Source organism: Pseudorasbora parva, chromosome 10 (genome assembly GCF_024679245.1).
Source record: "Pseudorasbora parva isolate DD20220531a chromosome 10, ASM2467924v1, whole genome shotgun sequence".
In the NCBI taxonomy this organism is placed as follows: Eukaryota; Metazoa; Chordata; class Actinopteri; order Cypriniformes; family Gobionidae; genus Pseudorasbora; species Pseudorasbora parva.
Genome location: NC_090181.1, coordinates 45,561,218 through 45,582,094, shown reverse-complemented (window position 1 = coordinate 45,582,094; position 20,877 = coordinate 45,561,218). Strand labels below are relative to the sequence as shown.

Sequence of the window (20,877 nt, the reverse complement as noted above, 5' to 3'; positions counted from 1 at the left end):
CGAGTTCTTCAGACCAGATTGAGGAACTCATGCTTTCTGCATCCGACTTTGAGGGGTTGTAACCTGCACTGTAGCCAAGTTAAGAATATTTTTACTGAGAGGCAAGAGGTTTTGTGCTCAACTTGATTACCACTTCCACTTCTGCACAAGTGCAGCCTCAGAATTAATGTAAAGAATTAAGTGTGAAACCATCAGGAACCCTTTAGTCTCCAGTGCCACCATTTTCCAGAACCGCAACCTTCCTGGAGTCATCACGCCGGAGACGGGCTTATTTAGGATGACGTGTAGATTAAACAATTATTAAATATGAATATCTGAAGGATCAGAGTCTTGCGCCAGTGATGGGTTTATTTAGGATGACGTGTCGAGTAAACAGTTATTAAATATGAATATTCAAAGGATCAGAGTCATCACGCTGAAGACGGGTTTACTGAGGATGACGTGTCGAGTAAACAATTATTAGGAATATTTGAAGAATCTGAGTCATCACGTCAGAGACTTCAGTTAGGTAAAGAATCCAAAAAAATACCCCCACTTAAGAAGTATGTTGTAAAGTATATGAAGACATTTTTTTTACGTTACGTTAGTGTTTGCCTGTATCGTTTGTATAATCTTGTTTAATTTGATAAAAAAGTGCTGCACATAGATCCTTGTCTATACGTTTCTCCTTCATCAACATGCACGTGCAATAAAATAAATCCCTTTTACAGGGTATACTAGTAAAATTAAAATCATATGCAGATCATAAATGTCTTGACATTTGTAATGTTACTGAAGGAAAAAAAAAATCCATATGCAATACAGCTCGAAAATTGACACAAACTCTAAAAACTAAAAGCTTTAATAAAAAAAACCTTTCTTATCATGATATGTGAACCTCAGGGGAAAATGTAATAATAGAGAATGCCTCACTTACTTATAAGTCTTGGTCTTGTCTAGCCAGATTCCACAGATCAGAGAGCCCACCACGCCGGCAATGACAAGAGTCAAGCCAATTCTCCCAGCATTCACCTCTTCACCCTGTGCTTCAGAAAGTAATCATATCTGAGATATCTTTAATATATCAACCTATACGCCCATGTTCTCATGCCCTTCAGTCCAAGGTATTCATGAGTTTAGATGACACAATACACGGAGTCTGATCACTTGAAAAAAATAAAAGCATTCATAGCATAGTTACAAATTAAATAGTACTCAACAACTGCCATGATAATATACCACGATACACCGATCAGGCATAACATTATGACCACTGACAGGTGAACACTGATGATCTCATCATCACGGCTCCTGTTAGTGGGTGGGATATATTAGGCAGCAAGTGAACATTTTGTCCTCAGTTGATGTGTAAGAAGCAGGAAAAATGGGCAAGCGTAAGGATTTGAGCGAGTTTGGCCAAATTGTGACGGCTAGACGACTGGGTCAGAGCATCTCCAAAACTGCAGCTCTTGTGGGCTGTTCCCAGTCTGCAGTGGTCAGTATCTATTGTGACTAGGGCTGCACGTTTTCAAGTTTTTCATTAACCGTTAACCGAGGCCCTTAGCGGTTAATACTCGGTTAACCATAGTGTGCGTCAGGGTTATTTTTTTTAGTTTATTATTTTGACGACCGCAATCTCCGTAGTGAACGCGCCTATAGAGAGAAATGCACATCATGGATTACATAATCAGAGAGTAGCCTATTTCTTTTAGTTTTAAATTGTAAAAAGAATTTTCAAGCTTTCTTAAGATATATTTCATGTCTGCGAGGCGTACGCTGAGTTTTAGGATGAGATGCGCTCCAGTTCACGAGCAATGCAAGTGGCCGCGAGGGCGCCTGCATGATTAGGGCATTAGTAAAATATGCAGCCGAGAACGATTCCCACAGACAGCGTTTGACTCGCGCGGCGGAGCCTCTCCCGGCAGAGAGTTCAAGCATCTGTGGACTCGTTCCTTTAGCTCTGGCCATCTTGCTTTCAGTCCGCGATTAGCTTTTTTGTTTTCTTCATTACAGTTAAAGTAACGTCTGCTTTTCTCTAGTGATTCACAAGTTTCTCACTTCAAACTTTCTTTCTTCTGCTCCGTTATGCACAGCACGCGCGGCTCCCGCTGCTTCTGCCCTAATGCGACTTTTAGTCCAGTGCGACGTATGTTATTTTCCTCTTCATGACGCATTTTTTGACTGATGCGATGAACACTCCGGAGCGACTTATAGCCTGAAAAATGCGGTAAGCACTGCATTGCAATACTTGCATTTTGCCCCGTCACTCTCAATTTTAAAGTGCTCCCACGCTTTCTTTGCCCGCTTAGAAAGCTGGTCATGACTTCTTCTTGTGGATATTACACATGTCTGGGAGCGCTCTGGCGGTTTCTAGGGGTGCAAAAATATATTACAACTAAATTCAAAGCACATCATTGACGCCACTTAACCGAGCAAAATGTTTCACTCGGTTACGCAATTTTTAACGGTTAATCGGTTAACCATGGACACCCCTAATTATGACAAGTGTCCCGAGTGCTCGTCAGTGTCGCCCTGGAAACGAAGCCATCACACCTGCGCACGCTCATCACAGGCTGAGCGGCCACACCTGCGCGGGCCTCATCAGCCAGCGGCTTCATAAGCCAGCCAAACGACCAGAGAGGTGAGAGATGTCTCCAGAAGACTCGGCTAACTACTGTCTCTATTTGTTTCTTAGAGAGCAGCGTGTGATGGCCAGCCCCACCAAGAAAGAAGGAGCACCGATCCACACCACCACGAGCACAAGAGAGAGAGAGACACGCCGAGCACAGAGCACTCTTCACGCCGCACGATCACTTTCATTATTGAATGCACTAATAAAAATCCACCCTTCAGGATTCACCTGCCATCCCGTGTCGTGTGCTTCTTCACCCCGTCACACTATCAAAAGTGCTCCAAGGAAGGAACAGTGGAGAACCGGCCACAGGGTCATTGATGCACGTGGGGAGCGAAGGCTGGCCCGTGTGGTCCGATCAAACAGACGAGCTACTGGAGCTCAAACTGCTCCAGAAGTTAATGCTGGTTCTGATAGAAAGCTGTAAGAATACTCAGAGCATCTCAGTTTGTGGCATATGGGGTGGCATAGCCACTGACCAGTCAGGGTGACCTTGACCCCTGACCCCGCCGAAAGCGCCAACAGTGGCCCATGAGCATCAGAACTGGACCACGGAGCAATGGAAGAAGGTGGCCTGGTCTGAGGAATCACGTGTTCTTTTACATCACGTGGATGGCCGGGTGTGTGTGTGTGTGGCTTACCTGAGGAACACATGGCCCCAGGATGCACTATGGGAAGAAGGCGAGCCGGCGGAGGCAGTGTGATGCTTTGGGCAATGTTCTGCTGGGAAACCTTGGGTCCTCCATCCATGTGGATGTTACTTTGACACGCTCCACCTACCTAAGCATTGCTGAGACCATGTTCAGCCTTTGATGGAAACGGTATTCTGGTGGCTGTGGCTCTTCCAGCAGGATAATGCTCCTGACACAAAGCACAAATGCTTCAGGAATGGTTTGAGGAGCACAACAACCAGTTTGAGGCGTAGACTCGGCCTCCAAATTCCCAAGATCTCAATCCAATTGAGCCTCTGTGGGAGGTGCTGAACAAACAAGGCCGATCTATGGAGGCTCTGCCTCGCAACTTACAGGACTTAAAGGATCTGCTGCTAACAAATTGGTGCCAGATACCACAGCACACCTTCAGGGGTCTAGAGGAGTCCATCAGAGACGGGTCAGGGGGACCAACACAATATTAGGAAGTCAGTCATAATGTTATGCCTGATCGGTGTATGTGGTCCAGTGTATTTAAAAAAAAAAACATGCTATTGCAATGGCACCATCTTCAAAAATAACATGGTAATACCATGATATGTTGTATGTGTATGCATCATTTAGAAGTAGTGCTATGTGTATGTGTGTGAGGACGATCAGGAGAGCATGAACTCACGGGGTAATGCTCTATTATCATCCTGTTCAACAGGGTGGAGACGGCATAGAAACAGCCAACGTTCAGTCCTGGCAAACACAAAGCCAGGGACAAAGCTTTCATGTCATTTGTAATCACAGCATTAAAATTGGGTAATGATGACAATTTGATGATCACATTTCAAGGTGTGCAATTGAAAAACAACCACAATCTGTTCGTTTGAGCAGCCAAAATGGGTCAGAAATAATGATACTGAGGCCCCGTCCACACGAAGCCAGCGCTTTCCCAATCCGATCTTTTTTTCCCCTCGTTTCAAGAAATATCTGCGTCCACACGAGATTACAAAAACGGGCTAAAACGATGTAGTTTGCATGCCAGGCCAGTGTGTGGCGCTGTAATTCTGCCACAGAAATACACTAAAAACGGAGAAGAAGAGTTGTGGCTAGCAGGGGTATAGCAGTGGTCGGAGAGGTGAGGCAAAATCTCACAATAAAATAACAATAAATACACTTACTACTTAACATAATGTGTTTTATTAATGCCTACACCTACCCCAACCCAAAACATACCCTTACAACAATGCAGATACGTTAATTAAATGACGCGATATTGATGTGCGCATGCCCAGTGCCCGTAGTTGTATCCCTTAACTCTTTCACCATGCTGGACGTAGTGTGGTGACATCACCGTTTCAGAAAATATACGGATTCGCTGTACACACGAAGACGGGAGATGATAGTTTTCAGATTTATCCGCTTTGGGACCCGGTTTCGAAAAATATCGGATGCATGCTTCTAAAACGCCGGATCCGTGTGGACGAAATGCTGATACGGTACAACATTTATACGTATACAGCTAAACGCGTCTCCGTGTGGACGGGGCCTGACTCCACTGCTGTTTTTTTTTTTTTTTTTGGGTCATGACTATTTGTAAAAAGAAATATATATATATAAACTATAAATCCCCCTGGGCCTGTTGACAGTGTCAATAACCAGATGGACTCTAGATTAATTAGAAGCTAAACACTCATAACCTTTGACATTTGTTTTAAACAAATCTGACAATAACATTTCCCTTTAAGGCAGTCAGTGACGGCAATGACATGACAAGTAAATTCAGAACTGCTCTAATTGTTTTTTTGTTGTTGTTTCGTTACACTGTATATGCAAATAATTACAGAGTATATTATTTAACAAAATGGGTTTAAAGGATTAGTTCATTTTAAAATGAAAATTTCCTGATCATTTTCTCACCCTCCATCTCAAGGTGTTCATTTCTTTCTGTCTTCAGTGGAAATAAATTAATTTTTTTAAGGAAAACATTCCAGGATTTTTCTCCTCATAATGGTCTTCAATGGGAACCAACGGTTAAAGGTCCAAGGTTGCGTAATCACGCCAGAAACGTCCCACTAGCTGCAGGAAGAAGTACCACAACAAGCAAACGTGTGAGGGCAAATACAAACGGCCATTACCAAAAAACACTCCATCTCCAACTTCAAAATCGTCCAGCGTTGTTCTTTGACCGTTTATGGCTAAAGGATGTTTGTATTAGTCTTCACACGAGCACTCTGTAAACACCTCTTTTGTTTGTTTTTTCTCTGATGGTTTGTCTGGATCAGAGTCTATTCCTCTGGGATTGGTCAGAGTCTCTGAAGCTCTTCCTCTGAAACTGCATTGATTTGGATCTTCAACCTCTGGTTCTCATTGATGTCCATTATATGGAGAAAAATCCTGGAATGTCTTCCTCAGAAAACTTAATTTATTTTCCACTGAAGAAAGAAAGACACTAAAAATATCAGGCCATTTTCATTTTGAAGTGAACTAATCCTTTAAGATTAGGGTTAGGGTTTTGATAAGTAACAGGTAATCATTCATAATTCACTTTTTATATGACACTTTATATATTAAAAAAAATAAATTCAACACATAACAATGAAGATAAATCGAAAAATCAAAAATCACAAAATGCAAAGCTTTGCTTGAGCTATCATTTCTGATCTCCAACATTTGTAGCATGAATAAAAGTCAATAGATAGGAAAAGGTGTGGTGTGAATGCAATTATTTCTGTAACTTTCCAACATAAATGTATCTTACATCAGTTCATTAGCTCTGGTCCTAGTTGTCTTACAGGCATGATCAGTATTATAATGGAGCCAGTTACACCAGGGACCTCAGAAAACTACCACAGAATGCCCTACATTTATTCAATTTATTATATTAAAATAATCAAACTTAATTAAAATGAAAAACCATATCAAAAAGAGATTTCCGATTATGTTGATAAAGTTTTGAAATACTGGAGAATATGTCTTGGCCTGTATGGGGGGCCTTTGTGTCAAAAATGTTAAGAACCTCTACTGTCTAAAAATGATTCTGATATCTAAGTTATCGTTTAAACCGGTGGTTCCCAAACCTAGCCTCATAATAAGCGGGATAATGGTGGTAATGCACCTATTATGCTGGTTGCCAACCACTTGAATCACCCTGAAGAGGTTTCTTCTGCATAACAATATTCTGATTGTACATTAGCCCTTATCCTTGCCACCTCCTTTTTACAACTCTGCACCCCCCCAGTTTGGGAACCATTGGTTTAAACGATTATTAGATAATGCTCATAGTTATCTGCTGCTGCTGCCTGCCTCAGTGTTTGTAGCTCTGTATAGCTGCGTTTGAATCTCTATTTGATATATTTTCTTTATCTATACTGCTAAACATAACTTACTCATCACCATAAATTGTTTAATATAGCCTATCAAGTTAAATTTGACATCACTAGCTTTTAATCTAAATCACTACCATATGTTAGCTTTTCGCTAGACTGGTAGCTTTCCATCCCGGCACCTGGGTCTCCTGTTTTCTGAGTTCTTTAGACAACTGTGGTGAGTTGGATTATTAAATAAGTTTTGGATTCATCAACAAATACGGTAAGCCATGTCTTCTTCTCCTGTCATTGTCACTTGCACTGCATGCTACATGTTTAGCATATCTATCTCCGTTGGTGAACAAGGCTTCACATGTGATAAATGAAAGGAATTAATCAGGCTGACGGAGAAGATTTCAGATTTAGAGACACACATCCAGAGTTTATGTGAGAGTAGTGAGAATGTTACAGCTTTAGATACTGCTTTGGATGCGACTAGCTTAGTGAACTCTGTACATTATTTGGTTCCGGCTGAGCCCTTGTAGCAGGGCTGGGTAACTGTGAGACGGCATAGTCGCGGATCAAAAACAACTCTTCCGTTCCAATTAGAACATCAAACAGGTTCTCCCCACTCAGTGACGCACCCACTGAGGATCCTGTTGAAAGTGCCCTAATTATTGGCGATTCTATTACACGGAACGTGGAGCCAGAGTGCCTGACATCAAAGCAAATTTAAAAGTGTTGGCTAAAGCTAATTATAAATTCTCTAAGATTATTATTTACGTTGCAACAAATAATGTTCGACTTCGCCAGTCGGAGATCACCAAAATTAACATTAAAGAGGTGTGTACGATGTCAAATGCAGTCTGTTTCTCTGGCCCCCTCCCTGTTAAAAGGAGTGATTAAATAGATTATCATCACTCAATGGCTGGTTGTCTAAGTGGTAGGGATGCACTGAATCCAGATTTTTGAGGTTCGGCCGAATACCGAATCCACTGGTTAAGATTCTGCCGAATCCGAAACCGAATACCGAATCCAACTCCCATCCTCAGTCCATTATCACAGTAAACACATTAATGACATAAACAACGTCCACAGCAGTGTATTTTTAATTTAATTTAAAAAAAGGCAACATTATGCCAGGATGACTGTGCCATATTGCTGTCTGTTTTCCTGATTCTTTCATGCACAAAAAAAACGGTCACCGCTTCTTTTACGTCCTTACGTAATGACGTCATTTCTATCATACCGGCGGATGAAAATACATTCAAACACATTAATCTAAAGTATTTGTAATTAAAATTTAGTATAGTAATAATTATTATTGTAATCATCATCATCTTGGATACGTTTTTTAATTCATGTTTTGCAAAAGCACTCAATACAGCCACTGTCGTGCAAACACTGATGTTTTACACAGATTAAATAAACTTACATTGACATAACATAAACTTACACAAATCCTTGGTTCACCCGTGCTCATATATTATCAGCAATGCATCAGTTTTCTGAGAGAAACAGCAGCCGTCCCACTCCGAGAGAAACAGTTCTGTTCAAGATGACGCTATCACGCATGCAGTATCTCAGCTCACCGGTTCTCACAGCAAAACATGTCTCAGTTTAGTTAACTGTTGGAGTTACAACATATACTTCAAGATATTAGTTTATTTCTAGTCTGAGGGACTGTCACTCATGTCAGAAAGTGAGTAACTATAGTAACTTGTGAGATCAGCGCTGATTTGAGACGCGAACCGTTTAGAACGATTCAGTCTGATTTGGTGAACTGGTTCGACTGGATCACTAAAAAGATCCAGTTAAAAAGAACGATTCGTTCGCGAACCGGACATCCAGCGGCTATTGTTTAGGTTTATTGCCACCACGAGACAAATCGGCATTGCAAATTGAACATATAGCTCGACTTGAATTGCCTTCTTGCGACTGAAAGTACTGCCAAACAACACATTTTGTGTTCCATTTTCACTCTCTCACAGCCTACTGCATTCGAACGGTCCACCTAGTAAACACGTTGCCATCAACCGCGGCATCATGTTCGACCAGTATCGCGTAGTGCAAGCGGGTTTGGTCCGGTGAAACAAAATTCTAAGGTTCGGCAGAAACCGAACCCAGCCAAAAAGCTCGTCCGAATCCGAACCCGAATCCTGGATTCGGTGCATCCCTACTAAGTGGTGTCTGCAAAATAACATAGGGTTCATAGACAATTGGAAAAGTTTTTGGGGCAGACCTCATCTGTTGAAGATAGATGGCATTCATTTCTCCTGGGCTGGTGCTGCTCTTCTCTCTAGTATTTTGGCACATAGTCTTAGAGCTAAACCTTGACTCATTGGGGCCCAGGTCAGGAAGCAGACAAACTGGCTAAACCAACCGTCTGCTAGCTGTCTCACATCACCAAAGTCAGCTAAATCCCAGCACATACAGACTCTTTCACCTAGATATTATCAAATAGAAACTGTGTCTGTTCCCTGAATTAGTAAATACAAAAAAACATCAAAACCATTTAACAGTAAAAATGTAATTGATGTCCAACAAATAAACAACAGATATAATACAGATGAACAATTGATAAAGCTCCGGTTGCTGAATATTCGATCCCTTTTGCCAAAAACACTTATTGTTAATGATATGATTATAGATCATAACCCAGATGTGCTGTGTTTGACAGAAACCTGGCTAAAACCTGACGATTACATTACTTTAAATGAGTGCACCCCCCGAGATTATTGTTACAAACATGAGCCACGTCTGAAAGGTAAAGGGGGAGGTGTTGCTGTAATTTATAATAATATTTTCAGTATTACTCAGAAGTCTAGTTTCAAATATAATTTCTTTGATGTTTTGGTGCTTTATGTAACGCTGTAACAACATGTATGCTTGACCCTATACCGACTAGGCTATTAAAAGAGATACTTCCAGAGGTCATAGATCCTCTGCTTAATATCATTAATTCATCCTTGACATTAGGATATGTACCAAAAACTTTTAAGTTGCTTATAATTAAACCACTTATTAAAAAAACGCAAATTGATCCTAAAGAATTAGTCAATTACAGGCCAATCTCGAATCTACCGTTTCTATCAAAAATACTAGAAAAGGCTGTGTCTTCACAATTATGTTACTTTTTAGAAAGAAATGGTATATGTGAGGATTTCCAGTCAGGATTTAGACCGTATCATAGTACTGAGACTGCTCTCATCATCAGTTACAAATAATTTACTCTTATCATCTGATCGTGGTTTTATCTCTCTATTAGTGTTACTCGATCTTAGTGCTGCATTCGATACTATCGATCACAATATTCTTCTGAATAGAATCATAAATTTTGTTGGCATTAGTGGAACTGCATTGGCATGGTTTAAATCGTACTTATCTGACCATTATAGAATCGTTATAGACCGTTTGTAGCAGTAAATGAAGAGATGTCACACCGATCACAAGTTCAGTATGGAGTACCGCAAGGCTCAGTGTTCGGACCGTTGCTCTTCACCCTGTATATGCTCCACTGGGAGATATCATTAGGAAGCATGGCGTTAGTTTTCATTCTTATGCTGACGATACTCAGCTCTATATTTCCTCACGCCCTGATGAAACCTACCAACTCACAAGATTAACGGAATGCATAGCTGCCATAAAAAATGGATGAATAATAATTTCCTGCAACTTAATTCAGATAAAACTGAATTTTTAATTATTGGACAGAAAAGCTCCACAAGCAGTAACCTAGAATACTGTCTAACACTTGATGACTGCTCTGTCAAGCCCTCGTCGTCAGTGAGGAATCTGGGTGCGCTCTTTGATACCAATCTTTCATTTGAAAGCCACGTTTCTAGCATCTGTAAAACTGCATTCTACCATCTTAAAAATAAATCTAAATTACGGCACATGCTTTCAATGCAAAATGCTGAACAGTTATTACTAGGGATGTCAACGATTAATCGATCATCGATTAATTGTCGATAAGACATTTGATCGATAAGACTTATCGATCATCGATTAAGCAGGGTCATGCGCGTGAGGAAACGGGAGGAAAAATGATGCGAGTGTGCCCGAGTTCTATTTGGAACCATTTTACAGCTGGAGTTACACCTTCATCATGACTGCAAGCTTGCATGTGCATTCTCAGCCTTTTGTTTTGTGCAAATGTAAGTTGTAATATTGTGTTTATTTTGTGCAGGCCTATCTTTAGCTGATTTATCTCATAAGAATGCATTTGGTTAATAATTAACGTTAGAGGTGAGCGGTAGTAAAAGCGTGGCGGTGATCAGCTTCAGTGTGCAGCTCCAACAGCACTAATAATGACTATGATTGGGACTGTCATATTACACAACATTAATGAGAACACTATAAAACATTGTGATTGTTAATTATTTGGGTTTATTTGCCGTGTGTTTCATTGCGTTGATCCAGGAAGAGCGCATGCACAACATGAGTCACGCATTCTGACTCGCGCATGTAACTTAGTTCAAGTTCACTTGCGCATCAGATTGTGCTGAAGTAATTTGTAATATTACATTTATTTTGTGACGTTATATATGTGATCAATCATATAGGATGCGTTTCTTTCTGCGAAATAAAACGCACTAACAAATGGCTTCAGTCAGTGATGGCTACCGGTTTTCATTCAGTGCTCCGGCTTTAGCGCATACAGAGCAATGCATAATAACGATGATTGGGACAGTCATATTATATAACAGAAATGAGAACACTATTTTAATAAATGCTTGTAAAGTCATTGGGTTAAGGTGCCGTGTTCAGAGCGTTGTTCCTAGAGCGCGTGAACGCCACGCGTCTCCCATTCTGAATATGAATATCAGCAACTCAATTCAAGTTCACTTGTCCATTCGCATAATTTTGTGAAGATATATAATTTGTAATATTTTGTTAACTTTATATAAATCTGATTAATCTCATATAGGAAGCTTTTTGTTGAGTTAAATAACGTGCTAGCAAAGTTTCAGTGTAACTTACCAGTGTTGATTTAGCGCATCGGCTTCAGCTCGCGCTGTTCAAACAGTAACGCACGACTAATAATAACTATGATTGGGACTGTCACATTACATAACATTAATGAAAACAATATTTTAATAAATCGTTTTGAATTAACTGGGTTTAGGTGACGTTTCAGCACGTTGCTCTTGCAAGTGCGTCCACAAATTCTGAATAACAGATCTGAGGCGGCGTTCGTGTTGTATTACATGTTATATTTGGTTATTAAATAAGTAATTTAATTAAATTATAAATAACATCGACTAATTTTACAATCCCATAGCCCTTTGTTTAGATTAAAAAAATCCTTCTCATTCATTTGGTGAAAAACATGGCGTTTTGAGCAGCATTGCACATAGGCCTACTGTCATGCTGTCGGCTATAGGCCACTGCTGTAGACGCATATTTCAGTATTATGGTTAACGATTAATCGATTAATTGATCGTTAATTTAAACGACGATCGATCATGGGAATTTGTGAAAATTGACATCCCTAGTTAGTACATGCGTTCATGAGCTCAAGTCTAGATTATTGTAATGCTCTACTGGGTGGTTGCCCTGCTCGCTTAATAAACAAACTCCAGCTGGTCCAAAATGCAGCAGCTCGAGTTCTTACTAGAACCAGGAAGTATGATCATATTAGTCCAGTTCTGTCAACACTGCACTGGCTCCCTATTAAACATCGCATACATTTTAAAATCTTGCTTATTACTTACAAAGCACTAAATAGTTTAGCTCCCCGGTACTTAAGCGAGCTCTTAACACATTATACTTCATCACGTCTATTCCGGTCTCTAAACTCTGGCCAGTTGATAATGCCTAGAATATCTAAATCAACTGCAGGCGGTCAATCCTTTTCCTATTTAGCTCCTAGACTGTGGAACAGTCTTCCTAGCATTGTTCGGGAGGCAGACACACTTTAAATCTAGACTAAAACACATCTCTTTACTATATCATACACACAGAACATTTTTAACTTTCATTATTCAGATTAATTGACTGATTGTTAGGCTGCATTAACTAGGTCAGCCGGAACCGGGAACACTTCCCATAACACCTGATGTACTCGTTACATCATAAAAAGAGTGGCATCTACGCTAATGTTAGTCTCTCTGTTTATCCCGAGGTTTACTGCAGTCGCCCGGATCCAGGCCGTGTCCGGATCGGATGGTGGACCTGCGCCTGGACATAATCAACTCATCCTGGAGTGTCTGCTGAGACTGTGTCAATTGGTGTCTCCTCTGAATTTGCCTCACCGGCACGTCATTCTCAATAAACCCGTTTCCGGCGCAATAACTTTGATCTTTCAAGTATTCATATTCTTGTGTTATCGACGCGCCATCCTTAATTAACCCGTCTCTTGCGTGATACCCCAAATTTTCCTATCTAATATGATTTATGACCTGCATGGTTGCCAGAATAATATTATACACTGTTTAATAATAGGCCAGAGGAGAACTGGCACCCCGACTGAGTCTGGTTTCTCCAAAGGTTTTTGTTTTCTCCATCATGCCCTGATGGAGTTTTGGTTCCTTTGGTCGCCTTTAGCTTGGCTTGCTCAGTTGGGGACACTAACATTATAAACCGAGATATTCAACTAAATATACAAATAAAATGAATTAATTAGGTCATATTTAGGTCATATTATAGATGGTTTATAGGTCACATCTGTAAACTATCCAAATCAAACTAGCCAAATCAAATTTTGTTGCAATATTGTCCTGATTAAAACCGTGAAGCTGCTTTGAAACAATCGTCATTGTAAAAGCGCGATATAAATAAAGTTGATTGATTGATAATTGTGCAAGACATACTGAGCCAAATATACAAAGGTAGAATATGCTTTAGGTTAATAAGTATAAGAATGATCTGTGTTTACCATAGCTGATGAGGAGGATGATGAAGGGCTTGTTGGAGAGAAGTCTTGCGATTGAAGCCATGTATGAGTTGTGTTCTGTGGGCATCTCTCGGAGCGCTACCTGAGCCAGAGACGGAGGCATGTCGGGTTTATCCTGAAACACTGAAGCACATAATCATTCAATCCAATGAATACCACAAAATAAATTCATGAACTAAACCAGTCAATCAATTAACATGACCCTGTTTACTTTTAGACAAAAACTGATCAATTATTCAAGATTGACAATCATGGATATTATGATAGAGCAAAACATTGAGCCTTGTTCATTATACGCGAGCAGTAAATTGCTTCTTGTTGAATTCAGTCATACGAATGGATTTATTGAGCGATTTGCACAGGCATTTGCTCTAATCGTGTTTCCTCCAACAATGTCAAAACCAAACCATGTCATTCACTCCTTCAATGACACAAATTACTTTATAAAAGCAGATATGAGCCCCCCAACCCACCTAAATAAACCAAATAATAGGAAAATAAAGGAATATGATAAAGAGGTCACATTACTAGAAAAAGAAACATTTTGAAATGTAAATCCTGTCACTATTTCCTCTCCCTCATATCGTCTCACACCCGTCAGATCTTCGTTCATCTTCAGACACAAATGAAGATATTTCTGATGAAATACCAGAGCTCTCTGACCCTCCATAGACAGTAATGAACACATTCAAGACTCAGAAAGGCAGTAAAAACATCGTTAATATAGCCCATGTGACTCCAGTGGTTCAGCCTTAAAGGTGCCCTAGAATGAAAAATTGAATTAACCTTGCCATAGTGAAATAATAAGAGTTCAGTACATGGACATCACATACTGTGAGTCTCAAACACCATTGCCTCCTCCTTCATATGTAAATCTTGTGAATCAAAAACACCACGGAAAAATAAGTGCTTCTCAACATAAACCCAACCGTGACGCAAGCGTTGGGGATCATTTATATGCATGCCCCCAACATTTGCATCTGTCCAAACATGTTCATTGTCAGGCGGAACTGACGAAGTGAATCATCGAGACTGCAGGTAAACAAGACACTGGAGGATTGCAAAAAAACGGCTCTCATGACACACGTCATGTCCAGGCTGTGCAGGAGACGGGAGGACTTTTCATATGTCAACAGTCATGGTTGAGGTTTATTATAATCGGATACCACAACAATTTATTTCAAGATCGTTCATATTTTCGGCCCATTTCAAGCCAGCTTTGCTCAGCGTCTTAAACTGAAGAAAGTGGCAACTATATTCCTGCAAGCAGTAAGTAGCAATTTTATCCACTTATTGACTTTTTAAACAATTTCTGATTAAATTGAAAGTTTCTTAGAGAGACAGCATTGTCTAGATAACGCACGATGCTAGTACAGTAACAATAGGAAACACCAAGTACCATACCAAACTAAATAGTGTGTCTAATGACAAAGGGTAATATTATTTTGTATTACAAAATACAACCGTAGATACTTTGCTTACAGATCGTTCAATCGATCCTTCTAGCAAATGTTCCCTTTTCCACCATATAAGTTAAAACGATTGACAAGGCTATTCATTTTGTAAAAATATAAGTTATATATTTATATTTTTGAGAACTGAAGTAGGCCTATGATGTTTTTGCATGCTTGTATTTCAGAGTACATCACAGTCACTGCGTAACGTTAGCCTACGTTGTGACTAACGTTAACTAGCGTTATATAAACATGCAATATCGTTGACGAAAAAAGACAAGCCTAAAATACAGGCTGAACGACACACTTTAATCTCAAATGGAGATTGCTGAAATGCAGCTTACTTGTTTATTGGTGTTTTCAGATCATCCGCGCGCGAGAGAGAGCTCGCGTGCATATGGTTGCCAGATTGGACATGTTTAGGTAAAACACAGGATGTGTTCTTTTCACAGAAAAGCTCAGTTTGGGGGATTTAAATTACCTAAATCTGGCAACCGCACGAACGCGAGCTCTTTCTCGCCAGCCGATGATCTGAAAACAGCAATAAACTAGTAGGCTGCATTTTATTCAGAGCCAATCAGAGCAGAGCTCAATATTAATATTCATGACTCTTCCAAATAAGGCAAAAACAGAGCATTACATCCTAGGGACAATTTATAGGGTTGTAAATGGACCTGTAAAACTGTATCTGGACAATGTTTGCCCTTAAATAAGCCACATACCCTCTGTAGATAACAGAGAACAATTTAACATATTGTTTCAAATCATTCTAGGGCACCTTTAATGTGATGAAACGACAAGAATACATTTTGAGTGCAAAAAATTAACAAGAAACACTTTATTCAACAATCTCTTCCCTCTACATGAGGGAGAGGAAATAATGACAGGATTTACATTTTTTGGGTGACCTAACCCTTTATGAATTTGTCAAACATCTTTACTTTGCTGCTTTGCAGTTCGAAGTAGTGAGAACAATCATGGCCGCCATTTTGAAGGGTTGCTCAAAAACAAGAGCACAAAACTGGCCACTTTAAAGAGCCATTTGGAAGTAATGATTTTTGAAGAGTACACTTTGCTTTAGATGAGTTTTTTTCCGGTCCCCTACACCCTTCATTCCTTCAAAGCTCTCACTCTGGAGGGTAAACCCTTTGAGGGGATTAGGGCATAGGGATGAGCCCTTCAGAGTGGACTAAACTCAAAGAACACAGTTAACATGATCTAACTTTAAAACATCAGCAGACGTTTACAGGAGATATGGCTATGACCTCCAAAACCAATCAAGAGTCACCGAGCACTCACTAATATAAAAATACATCACGCATTATCACGCCATTTATTCCTTTATTGATTTTACTATGATTATGTATGTATTTATTTTTTATGTGGGCATCTGTAAACATGAAAAAGCTGATGTGACGACACATGACAGATACTAATAATGCTAGAGTTTGATTTGTTGAATGAGAGCGCTGTAGAGAATGCTCACCGAACACAACCAGCACCAAGATGAGGCTGGCCACAGCGGCTGTGATGTAGAACATGACCCTGATGTGTTGAGCCAGTTCACTGACCTCGTCCACATTGGGCACGAGAATAGGCGGGATCAAGAAGCCAATGGCAATGCCAAGCTGATGGGGAAGGAAATAGAGAATTACAACGGCATCATATTCTCAGATAACATGATCCACGCTGACATAAAACTGAACAAAAAAACTCTAGAAAGCAAGAGGCAGTTTTATCAATCTGCCTGGAAACCCTGAGTCTCATTCTCGAATAACTGCATGGATTATTTTGTAGTATGGAGAACTTCTCACAAAAACAAATCACCTAATTCACAGCGTACACAAACAAATGATTTCTTAACCTCATACTAATGTAAATGAATCTGGTGTATTCTAAACGAGTGACTGCATGCCCAGGATTAGTCATTTTCTTTAAGCAAAGCCTAGCCCATCTCCATAAATGGGAATTCAACTCAACCCCAAATAACCCACTCATATGTATGACTTTGTATTGGTGTTTATGCGCGTTCAACATGTAAATGCACTCTTTAAAGCATGATTTACACACCATTAGGTGAGTGTAATCCATGAACAATGAAACAGGTCCATTGATGAAAGCGTTCAAAGTGATGATGAGAAATATGATTTCTGTTATTTACTAGTGTGCTACAGAGCCACAGGGTCACAGGGGTTATGTTTCATTTCAGAGCTGGAAATTGAGAAATGTCTCTGAGGATATAGTGGAAAAGTGCTCAAAATAATATATCTCCCGTCACTGCCATCCAAGTTCAGCATGATACTTATCTCATTTACACGAATAGCCCACCCTGTCCATATCACACACACACACACATCTGTGTTATGCTCAATACTCACATCTCAATATCTTACAGTCAGTGTGTATCATTATGTTACCTAGCATGATAATAATTATTTCTGAATTACATCACAGCCAAATAGAACACAGTTAAGTGTTTTTGAGTAGTTGAGCTAACAAGAACGCATGAGACTTCTAATAGAGAAGGTTGCCGTGGCATTTACATTTACAGCAACTTAGATTCCCTGGGAAGCGAACCCATGACCTTTATGTTGTAAGTTTTAACGTTCCTATCCCCTGTATAGTGCACTGTCTGATCGTTCCCTATATAGTGCACTGTCTGATCGTTCCCTATATAGTGCACTGTCTGATCGTTCCCTATATAGTGCACTGTCTGATCGTTCCCTATATAGTGCACTGTCTGATCGTTCCCTATATAGTGCACTGTCTGATCGTTCCCTATATAGTGCACTGTCTGATCGTTCCCTATATAGTGCACTGTCTGATCGTTCCCTATATAGTGCACTGTCTGATCGTTCCCTATCCCCTATATAGAGCACTGTCTGATCGTTCCCTATATAGTGCACTGTCTGATCGTTCCCTATATAGAGCACTGTCTGATCGTTCCCTATATAGAGCACTGTCTGATTGTTCCCTATATAGAGCACTGTCTGATCGTTCCCTATATAGAGCACTGTCTGATTGTTCCCTATCCCCTATATAGTGCACTGTCCGATCGTTCCCTATATAGAGCACCGTCTGATTGTTCCCTATCCCATATATAGTGCACTGTCCGATCGTTCCCCATATAGTGCACTGTCTGATCGTTCCCTATCCCCTATATAGTGCACTGTCCGATCGTTCCCTATATAGAGCACTGTCTGATCGTTCCCATTCCCCTATATAGTGCACTGTCTGATCGTTCCCTATCCCCTATATAGTGCACTGTCCGATCGTTCCCTATCCCCTATATAGTGCACTGTCCGATCATTCCCCATCCCCTATATAGAGCACTGTCCGGTCGTTCCCTATCCCCTATATAGTACACTGTCTGATCGTTCCCTATCCCCTATATAGTGCACTGTCTGATTGTTCCCTATCCCTTATATAGAGTACACTCTGATCGTTCCCTATCCCCTATATAGTACACTGTCAGATCGTTCCCTATCCCCTATATAGTGCACTGTCTGATCGTTCCCTATCTCCTATATAGTGCACTGTCTGATCGTTCCCTATCCCCTATATAGTACACTGTCTGATCGTTCCCTATCCCTTATATAGAGCACACTCTGATCGTTCCCTATCCCCTATATAGAGCACTGTCTGATCGTTCCCTATCCCCTATATAGTGCACTGTCTGATCGTTCCCTATCCCCTATATAGTGCACTGTCTGATCGTTCCCTATCCCCTATATGGTGCACTGTCTGATCGTTCCCTATCCCCTATATAGTGCACTGTCTGATCATTCCCTATCCCCTATATAGAGCACTGTCTGATCGTTCCCTATCCCCTATATAGAGCACTGTCTGATCGTTCCCTATCCCCTATATAGTGCACTGTCTGATCGTTCCCTATCCCCTATATAGTGCACTGTCTGATCATTCCCTATCCCCTATATAGTGCACTGTCTGATCTTTCCCTATCCCCTATATAGTGCACTGTCTGATCGTTCCCTATCCCCTATATAGTGCACTGCCTGATCGTTCCCTATCCCCTATATAGGGCACTGTCTGATCGTTCCCTATCCCCTGTATAGTGCACTGTCTGATCGTTCCCTATCCCCTATATAGTGCACTGTCTGATCGTTCCCTATCCCCTATATAGGGCACTGTCTGATCGTTCCCCATGTAGAAAATAATAAATGTGTGAACAGGTGACTGATTTAAGTGCAGCTTCAGCATCTGTTTATAATAAGGGGTGGGGCTTTAGATTCTAGCGAGCATTTGATTGGACAGAAAATCTGATGAGATGTTTAAGTGTAGAGTGACATCAACATCCCTGATCCATATTGCTAAGAGACTATAAGTTTTGAACACGTTTATCTTCTAAATGTCACTGTTGGGGCTGACAAATTCATACTAACAGCCCAAAAACTTTTTTTCTTAGTGTGAAAAATATTTACATAAACAAAAATGTTTTCACAAAAGGAAAGGTTCCTTACATGTTAGGTTCTTCATGAATATATGCCAAATAAATAACCTTTATCATTAAGAGTGCAGGTGAGGGTCTATTCAGTGATCTGACAAACCTGTAGCCAAATCTAACTTTATGGAATGTTGCTTGAACACGCAATAGAAGCGTTAATCTGCTTGCCCGATGAGCGTTATGTGTAGCCTAATAAATCTAGAGTTTAATTCAAGCTGTCATGTCTGTGTTAACAAAACCCCGTACTCCATCACCGTTTGCTCTACGAGTTTCTTTACTTTACATGAAAAGTGCACGAACTCTGTAGGATATCATATCTAATTCTGTGACTCACACGGGGGAAATCGTTTAGCGTTATGTGTCCCCGTGCGCTTTTACGCACCTGGTTTCCAAACACGCCGATGGCGCATGCGGTGGACACTTCATCAGAGCCGAACCACACGGACGCCACCTGAGACGGCATGCCGAGAATGAACACCTGAGCAAAGGAACAGATGACCTGTCCGAGCATAGTGACCCAGAAGAGGCTGGGCTGAACGCTGGCCACTTTGACCCAGGTCCCGGCGCAGTTGATGAAGGCAGCGAACAGCGCGATCATCCGGAGCCCCTTCCTCTCCAGCAGCCATGTCACGGGGAATATGAAGGGGATGTAAGTCAGCATGTAGACCATTGACAGCCAGTCCACCGCGAATGAAGAGACGCTGTAGAACTTCATGAAGATGTTGTTGATGATTCCGTACTGGATCCACTGGAACGCGTTGCACAGTGAGTACGAGCTGAAGAGAAGCAGAATGAGCCACCGTCTCCGGTACAGCCGAGTGCTGGGAGCGCGGCTCAGGTCTCCGCGCTCGGGGACTTCAGTCTGATCCATACTGCTGTCCGCTCCTGTCGGAACAGCGTCCTTTTCAAAGAGACTGACGCCTTTTTCGCACATTCTCTGCTGATAAAATCTACCGCCGATCAAACCTGCTCATGAATGTAGAATCCTGTCCCTTTATTATAATTAGGAAATATTGCAGACGCATAAATTCATCCGTAGCGGAGTTCCCAAGAGCGCACGAGTCTCCAAACATCCGGACAGAGTTTGTTTCCAGCCTCCAAATGATCATATTCTTTTGGACACATCATCATCATCATCATCATCATCATCATCATCATCATCATCATCATCATCATCATCATCATCATCATCATCATCATCATCATCATCACTCCAAATGACCTGAGAGAATAACTCCAGCACGTGATCTACAGTTAATCATTTGCTTCTGCGCACTAACGCATTATGATAGAGCTGCGCATGAACATAACACATACTGAAAACTTTATGACTGAAAACGTCATAACTATCATAAAATTACAATTATTACATAAGTTAGTATGTATTACTTCATTTTTTTAAAATCATCTCATAATTATAATTTAGCATGTCATAATTGTTAGTCACCCTGCCAAAAATGTTTTTCTTACTTAGTCTTGTTAGTCAAAATATCAAAAAATTCT

At 40.6% G+C, this 20,877-nt stretch overlaps 1 protein-coding gene across 1 annotated transcript in view; it reads right to left on the bottom strand.

Moving 5' to 3' along the window:
* The window catches only part of flvcr2a (FLVCR choline and putative heme transporter 2a), a 59,226-nt gene extending 38,674 nt beyond the window's left edge, over nt 1-20,552 (bottom strand). The window contains exons 1-5 of the mRNA XM_067456257.1: nt 19,757-20,552; nt 16,396-16,537; nt 13,438-13,578; nt 3,938-4,005; nt 917-1,020 (exon numbers count right to left, since the gene is read on the bottom strand). Of these exons, the coding sequence (XP_067312358.1) occupies nt 917-1,020; nt 3,938-4,005; nt 13,438-13,578; nt 16,396-16,537; nt 19,757-20,308 (1,007 nt within the window). The 5' untranslated portion in view covers nt 20,309-20,552. The remainder of the gene's footprint in view (nt 1-916; nt 1,021-3,937; nt 4,006-13,437; nt 13,579-16,395; nt 16,538-19,756) is intronic.
* Nucleotides 20,553-20,877: the final 325 nt, after the last annotated feature.